This window comes from Corythoichthys intestinalis, chromosome 11, assembly GCF_030265065.1.
Source record: "Corythoichthys intestinalis isolate RoL2023-P3 chromosome 11, ASM3026506v1, whole genome shotgun sequence".
Lineage (NCBI taxonomy): Eukaryota > Metazoa > Chordata > Actinopteri > Syngnathiformes > Syngnathidae > Corythoichthys > Corythoichthys intestinalis.
In genome coordinates, this window is record NC_080405.1 from 13659495 (window position 1) to 13668356 (window position 8862).

At 39.3% G+C, this 8862-nt stretch overlaps 1 protein-coding gene across 2 annotated transcripts in view; it reads right to left on the reverse strand.

Annotated features, from left to right (window-relative positions):
- The window catches only part of LOC130923955 (storkhead-box protein 2-like), a 76378-nt gene extending 70050 nt beyond the window's left edge, over positions 1 to 6328 (reverse strand). The window contains exons 1-2 of one of the 2 annotated variants that reach the window (XM_057850144.1): positions 5560 to 6328; positions 5391 to 5478 (exon numbers count right to left, since the gene is read on the reverse strand). In XM_057850144.1, coding sequence (XP_057706127.1) covers positions 5391 to 5478; positions 5560 to 5730 — 259 coding nt within the window. In that variant the 5' untranslated portion in view covers positions 5731 to 6328. Of the gene's footprint in view, positions 1 to 5390 lie in introns of both variants that reach the window. The other variant, XM_057850143.1, reaches the window with a different exon arrangement.
- Positions 6329 to 8862: the final 2534 nt, after the last annotated feature.

Consider the following 8862-nt stretch of genomic DNA (forward strand, 5'->3'; position numbering starts at 1 on the left):
TGAGGATTATTTTCATAAAATTTGAAAGTACAGCACAGAGGGGGTTTTGGTACATGTGCTCATTGTCCCAATAATTTCAAAGATCCTGGGATGTTGAAACATTACTCTTTGCTTAGAAGAATCTCTGGACTTTAGTAATTAAATTGGTTTAGGAGTCGTTATTGAAGCTCATGTCTTTCCTACGATTTTTTACCATTTCTATAAAAGATTGAAAATCAAATAAATTTTAACCAAAAGAAAATTGATCGACTGGAGATAAATTAAATATTAAATGAATTAAATATTTTATCTATCTCTTGACATTCATAGACTTCATAATGATATTGACAGGACACGGGGCCGATTGAAAGGGGGCCTGCATTGTTGGCATGGCCATCAAAGCTGAGTGGAATCACAGACAAAGAGCTTTTTTCATTGAAAATTCTTGAGAATAAATGCTTAAATCCCTGAATTCTTTATAGATATGGACGTAAAACTGTCTTGAATCTTGGTTAAAAGCAAAAAAACCAGTGCAACTAGCATTTATTTGACGTAAATATGTCGAAGTACGATGCTAGTCTGTCAGTCAATGTGGTGGCCACAATATGTAAACAGAGCTTTTCCGGGCAAAATTCTTAGGAATAAATGCTTAAATGCCTGAATTCTTTCAAGATATGGACGTAAAGCAGTCTCGATTCTTGGTTAAAAGCAAAAAAAAAAAAAAAAAAAAAAAAAACGTACAGTTAACATTTATTTTACGTAAATATGCCAAAGTACGATGCTAGTCTGTCAGTCAATGTGGCGGCCGCCATATGTAAACAGAGCTTTTCCGGTGAAAATCATCGCGTATAAATGCTTAAATCCCTGAATTCTTTATAGACATGGACGTAAAACAGTCTCGATTCTTCGATTCTTGGTTAAAAGCAAAAAAAAAAAAAAAAACGTGCAGTTACCATTTCTTTTACATAAATATGTCAAAGTACGATGCTAGTCTGTCAGTAAATGTGGCGGCCACCATATGTAAACAGAGCTTTTCCGGTGAAAATTCTTGTAAATAAATGCTTAAATCCCTGAATTCTTTATAGCTATGGACGTAAGACAGTCTTGATTCTTGGTTAAAAGCAAAAAACAAAAAAAAAACTGTGCAGGTAGCATTTATTTTAAGTAAATATTGTGAACTATGAGGCTAGTCAGTAAGGAAATTAGCGGCGGGCATATGTAAACAAAGAACTTTTTCCGTAGAAAATTCTTGTGAATATATGCTTAAATCCCTGAATTCTTTATAGATATGGACGTAAAAGAGTCTCCATTCTTGGTTAAAAGCAAAAAAAAAAAAAAAAAACAAGCAGGTAGCATTTATTTTACGTAAATATTGCGAAGTATAATGCCAATGCTGTAGCGGCTAATTTCTATCTTTCATTTTTTTCACGTTTCAAAATGCATGCATGGTATGAAAAATATAATAATTACCTTGAATCTTCAAACAAATCAATCCTGAAATAATCCTTCCTGTTTGTATCTTCGCTGCATGTGTCGCTGTGACCGACTGCGAATAACTAAAGACGATTGTGTGATGGCCCCCTACTTGAAGGCGTGGCGCACTGAAGGTCAAATCTGACCCGTCAATATCATTATGAAGTCTATGTGAGATTTTTCACATAAACCTTTCTGGCTGGCAAAACTTCCAATCTAGATACTGTCTTATCAGCTCACAGTGATACCTAACATAAAAATTGATAGAAAGGAAAACTGGCTAATACGATTTAGAAATACTATTAGACACAGTTTTAGTTTTATTCATTTGTTTTAGTTTAGGAACAGGGAACGAAAAACTATGAGGGATGAATTGGCGGAAAATGACTTCATGTGCAAAGCTAAAATCCTCAAGAATGGCTAAGGACCAAATAATTGGACCCCAGTCACCTTCTATAAACCCTGACCAAAATCATATTGAACATATGTATTTCCACAACAGTACGTGGAAAGAGCCAGAACAATTCGCGAGTGGATCAAATTACCTGTCAACAGGTGAACAAATCTTATTCAGCAAAATTTTTCATTTTAAGTGACTGAATGGAAAAAATGAATACGTTGGAAAACATAGACAAGGCTGAAAAAGCAGTTTCTGCACTTGCACCCCTCTTTAAAATAAACTGCTGTATTTTAAGCCAAACGAACTGTTGTGTTTGATAGAACAATATGTCTATATTCTGCCATTGCAGATTCATGGCACATTAAGCCCCAGAACTATTTTTAATTTTTCCATTTTACCCTGGAGCCCCCTGTTTACAGACGTCGCGCAACCGCTTTTATTTCAACCAAGCCATATAAAGAAGGTAAGTAATTATATTATTCGTAATGTCTGCCTTTTTTAGCTTAGAATCATTAATTTATGTATAATATCTAATATTTATTTATTTATTTTAAAGACTAAAAAGTTATTCATTTGCATATTGTAAACTTTTTTTTTTTTAAATTACGTCACAATGAAAAAAAATTGTGTCTGTAAATCAGTCACGGACATCTACCTCATAACTATCGCTTAGTTGTATTGTTTTTGTTACTGTTGCATTTCCCCCAATATTTTAGATGATAAATAATCAATCCAAACAAAGAAAAATGGAAAAAAAATAAATAAATAAAAGTAAATATATGAAGAAAAAAAAAATCTCAACCACTCCTTGATATCTGAGATTTCTCCATCGCGATCCTTGTTATATTACCATGTTTCACCCATAAAATCCCCCCAAAATCCGGCTGTGGCCATTCACAGCTGTGTCGTGACACTCGGTGATACATGCTACATGGAGTTTTTGGATGGACAAGAAGTAAATACGCGATCTCATTAAAATCATGGCATCTTTAATTATGCCCTCACCTCCAGTTAGGGTTTTGCAGTTTAGTTATTATTATTATTTTTTTAAATGCCCTCCTGTTCAATTTTTTTTCTTTCCCCCAGAAAATTGAGATTTTAAGCTTTCCAATGATGTATCACACATGCATATAGACCCTACCCACGTGACGTCACAACTCCGCTCTCCTGAATGGTACCGCCCAACTGTCCGTCAAAACATAGTGTTAACCTGTTACGGCTACGTACATTCCTCCTATTTACGGCGTGTTTTTCTGCTCCTTAACATTAATAATCAAAATGGTGAAGGCGTGTGTGGCTGTTGGTTGCACTAACAGAGAAGATGGAAGGAGAGACTTGAAGTTTTACCGTATTCCGAGGGATCCAAAGAGGAGAGCGAAATGGACGGCTGCAATTCGACGTGAAAACTGGGCACCAAAAAAATCACCACAGACTATGTAGTAGTCATTTTATATCCGGTAAGATGCATTTAAGATATACTTAGAGGGTTTTGGGCTGACAAATAACCACAATTAAGATCATTGCTAGGCTAATCGCCGACAACATACACGTATGTATGTAGTGAGAGTGCTATCGCTAAACCATATAAACATTAAAAGCCTTAACTCCATTGACAAACGACATGAAATACATTAGACTTGACAGTGGATGTTAGCAATAACAAAAGATTTTTAATTGAAAATTTCGTAACTCATCTTTCCAAGCACAAGATAGATTCCTGCCGAATTTTCGTGGACGAGGACCTGTTTCACCCAACCAGCAACGAAGTATTTATAAGCCTCCAAGCTCTTGAAGTTTTTCAAATTTTCGTGAGAATAGGCTGATTTTGTGTGGACAAGATAATTGTAAATATCAGCTTAGCAGATGTCAGGCAGACAGGGCGAAGACAGTGGGTCGAAAAACATCGATCTGGGCATCAAATATGGATCTGGCGACTGTATAGAACGAAGCTTTTCCACATAACGCCTTTTATGCAACACATCCAGTGAGTTTACGGCATCAGAAAGCACCGGGTCTTCCATGAAATGCATTTTAAATTCCTCGATCAACTGAAACCAATGCTAATGCAGAGACAAAATGACGGACAAGTGGGCGGAACCATACAGCGAGCACGTGGTTTTGTGACGTCGGTGGGTAGGGTCTATAGGACAGTTTTGAAATTTGGCCATATTGGGGGTCTCAGAGCGGAACTTCAAGTCACCGGAGTGTTTTCCGCCATACACATATATTTTTCAACATGCAGGTGAGGCTCCGAATCCCTTCCCTCTTTTATCTTTGGTCTTGTTATTTTGGTTAAAAAAATAAATAAATAAAAATCACACAAGGTTTATGGATACATCATTCAAGAAAAGTTTAGAGCAAGAGACTATTTTTGGTAATAAAAACCAAAAAATATTATTACGGTATATTGTGGCATCCACAAACACAACGGCCACTTGGTGATGATAAAGCATACCGAACAGGAAAACAGTCCATTATTTTCAATAATTGTACCCACCTGAACACCACAAACTGTATGTATAAAAATGTTTTTAAAAGTTATCCAAGAGTTTAATATGACGCTCGCCAAGCTAAATGCTAATGCTAGCGACAACATGAATGCTATGCTAACGCTCCAAGCCACCTAGCATCATGTTTGCAATGGTGTCACCACCCCCTTCCCTCCTCCCGTCTCTCGCTCTGCTCTCTCAGTGTCTCTCAAACATCTCCCGTCATTCAACCAAATTGTAGAAACACACGCCCTCACATCCTCAGTAACTGTAACGGCATTGCAAAGATGGGAAAAGTAATTTAATTAGATTACTCATTACTGACAAAAATAACGCTGTTAGTAACGCCATTATACTCTAACGCCGTTATTAACAACAGTGGTTAGAATATTACTCTTGGCTAACAAAAATCTCTGGCATACTCGAGTTAATCGATTAATCGTTGCAGCACTAAAATGAATTAAATATTGTATATATCTCTAGACATTTTCCACATAAACCTTTCTGACTGGCAACACACAATGAACATCCAGTCTAGATAATGTCCTATCAGCTCACGGTGCTAGTTAATGTAAATTTTGATAGGAAGGAAAACTGGCTAATACGATTTGAAATAGTATTAGACACTGTTTTAGTTTTATTATTTGATTTACTTTAGCAACAGGGAACTCAAAACTATGAGGGGTGAACTGGGAGAAAATACCCTAAAGAAGAGCAAAGCTAAAATACTCAAGAACGGGTAAGGACCAAAGTCACCTTCTATAAACCCTGAACAAAATCTTATTGAGCATGCCAATATGTGGTAAGAGCCAGAACAATTCGCGAGTGGAGCAAATTACCTGTTGACTGGTGCACAAATCTTATTCAGCAAAATTTTTCATTTTCAGTGATTGAATGGAAAAATTGAATAAATATGAAGTAGGTGAAACAAAATATGCAAAGATGCTGAAATGCCCACTTTGGGCTGATTTAGCAATGTCAAAAGTAGTGTGAAAAGTGGGATTTTATTTATTTATTTTTGCTGAAAGGCAGGTACATGGAGAACTTACCCAGGTATTTGATGGTGAATCCTCTGGGCGGGTTAAGGGACCTCCGCATCCATCCCTCCCTCAGGACCTCCAGGTGATCCTCCTTCCCCTGTATAAGCAGCACATGCTCGTCTATCCATCCAAGGAAGAAAGTGTCAGACACAGCCTCGGTAATCCGTTGATTCCATACGTGATGTTGAGCGTTTTCCGCTTTGAAATCGGCAAATATCTCATAGCCGGTGTGATGTCTCGGCAGCTCGTCGCTCTCCGACACCCCGGCCGCCCCTACCGCCTCCCCAGCCCCGACCCTGGACAGCACGATGGCCAGAGAGTGGGGTGCGATCTGCAAGAAAGACTCCATGGTCGCCTAGCTGGCTACCGAATTCAGCGTTATCATTGCATTTACCTGTGTCCTGCTGCATGGAAGTCCATACTAGCCAGCAGCAATGTTGAACAGTGGCCGCATATCCTACGAGTCAATTAGCATCCAGCTAGCAAGCTAGCCGCCGTTCCCTCCCTTTCTACACATTCACGTCCCCTCACGTCTACCGACGTGTTTTTTCCGCTATTTACTGAGTCGAATATTTACACAAGACTAACATGGGACGCAGTCCAGCAAAAGAAATAGATGTCATTCGTGAATTAAAAAAATAACATCGTCGTTGCCTTGGAATACAGCTAGCTGGATGCTAGCATATCATGAATTCACCCAGGCAACAGATGCGGCGGCGAACCCCCCGCCCCCTCTTCTCGTCGCCAGGCAGCATCAAGTCCGGAGAGACGCCGGATCCTTTTCGGCACCCTTCACGATGCATGAAATAAACCTTCTCCGCGTGAAGCGTTCGAGTCCGTGTGGTGCTCGAAGCCGTGGGTGGGCAAGTACACGGGTGAGGTGCGGACCCGTCTCATCCAGGTACGGACAGGCATTGCTACAGGGTTGCGTCAAGAGGATGTGGACGAGAATTACCACCTTTCCCCCGGTTATATTTTCAAATTAAGATGGTAAATGTGACTACAGTAAATGACTAATGGCTGGAACTTTATTCCATTACCTCCTAAAATTACGTTTTCTTTCAGTGTGGTAATGATGGTGATTTTGGTGAAATTTTTCACAAGGGTGGCCAGATGGGGACAGTTAGAATCTCTGGGTGGCCATTGGCGGAGTTTGACTTTTGGGGCAGGGGGGGCACAACATGTTGATGACCCTAAAACGCAATGTCAGCAATAAAATTAACTTACAAGAATATGTATAATAATAGGTTGACAATGAGCGTTTTTTGTTTCCCATCATTCTTGAGGGGAATTCTAAATCAGGCTGCTTAGGCAATACTTTTCGCCAAGATTGTCATCCACTGAATATGGTACGCACGCCGGTGTCGTGCCAATGTAGTTACCATAGTCAAAAAATGCATTCCCTGGGCGGAGCCATATGGAGGTAGATTTGTGTATTTGTTTTTTTGTTTTTTTTAAAGTTGCTTCAATCAAAAAAATTTTTTTGCTTCAATCAAAATATATATTTTTAACCAAAAAAAAGTCGCTTCAATTAACAGAAAAAGGGTGTTTGAATGCAAAAATAAATTTGAAACTTAAAAACACACACACACAAAAAAAAATGCACGTGAAAGCTATTTTTCTTTGAATTTTTTTATTTTTATTTAAAAATTTTTTTTTTTAATTATAGTCAAGTTTTTTTTTTTTTTTTTTTTTTTTTTTGTAAAGCAACTTTTTTGATTGAAATAATGTTGATTTGTGTTTGGGCCAAATTGTGGCTAGGACATTTTTGTCTTTAATATTCAATCAAAAAATAAGTTGCTTCAAAAAAATAAAGATTTTCTAAAAGAAAATCACTTCAATCAAAAAAAGAAAAATTTAAAGCATAGAGAAAAGTTTTTGAATGTGAAAAAATATTTGAGATTGAAAAATTTGCATTTGAAAACTTTTTCATTGAATTTTTCATTTAAAAAGTTTTCTTTGATTGACGCAATCCTTTTTGTGTTTGGGCCATATTGTTAACATTTGTATCTAAATCATTCAATCCCCCCAAAAAGTTGCTTCAATCAAAAAAAAAAATGTTTTCAATCAAAGAAAAAAATAATTAAAAAAATTTTTTTTTTCTAATATTAAAAAAAAAAAAAATCGTTGTCTCGCCCACCCAGGGTTGCTATGGCTCGGGATTGCTACATCTATCACTACTGCTGTCTTCTGATGTTTATCCACCACCACTATGTCAGGCTGGTTGGCCATCACCAGTTTGTCTGTCTGGATCTGGAAGTCCCACAGGATCTTGGCTCGGTTGTTCTTGACCACCTTCGGAGGTGTCGCACACCTTGACTCTGGGGTCTCCAGTCCGTACTCGGCACAGATGTTCCTGTACACTATGCCTGCTACCTGGTGATTTCGTTCCATGTATGCCTTGCCTGCCAGCATCTTACACCCTGCTGTGATGTGCTGGACTGTCTCAGGGGCCTCTTTGCATAGCCTGCACCTGGGGTCCTGACTGGTGTGATAGACCCCGGCCTCTATTGATCTTGTGTTTAGGGCCTGTTCTTGTGCTGCCATTTTCAGTGCCTCCGTGCCCGGCCTTTTCCAGCCACTGGTATATTTTTCCCATGTCAGCTACCCCCCTCAATTTGTCGGTGGTACATATCATGCAGGGGCTTGTACTTCCATGATATCCCCTCAGGGTCTTCCTCCTTACTGGGCTTCTGTTGCCTGAGGCATTCACCGAGCAGGTCAACACTGGGGGCTATTTTCATGATGTACTCTTGGAGGGATGTAGTTTCCTCCTGGATAGTGGCTCTGATGCTCACTAGTACTTGGCCTCCTTCTTTCCGGTTTGTGTAAAGCCTCAGGATGCTGGACTTAGGGTAAAACCCTCCGTGCATTGTAAGGAGCTTCCTTGTCTTGATGTTTGTGGCCTGCATCTCTTTAAGCGGCCAGGATACGATGCCGGCAGGGTATATCTGATTACTGGTAGGGCATAGCTGTTAATGGCCTGGATCTTATATTTGCCATTCAGCTGACTCTTGAGGACCTGCCTCACCCTCTGTAAGTTTTTGGTTTTGGCAGACCTCCTAGTTGCTTCCTCATGGTTCACATTAACCTGTGGGATCCCCAGGTATTTGTATCTGTCCTGCACATCTGTTATGTTGCCTTCAGGTAGTTCAGCCCTTTCAGTTGAGATCATCTTCCCTCTTCTGGAGACCATTCGCCCACACTTATCTAGTCCGAATGACATCCCGATGTAATTACTGTCTATTCTCCTGAGGTGAATCAGGGAGTCAATGTCACGCTCGTTCTTGGCATACAGCTTGATATCATCCATGTAGAGGAGGTGACTGATGTTTGTTCCACTTCGGAACCGGTATACGAAACCACTCTTGGTAATGATCTGGCTGAGGGGGTTTAGGCCTATGCAGAACAGCAGGGGTGACAGAGCAGCTCCTTGGTAAATACCGCATTTGATGCTCACATGTGCAACCGGCTTTAAGTT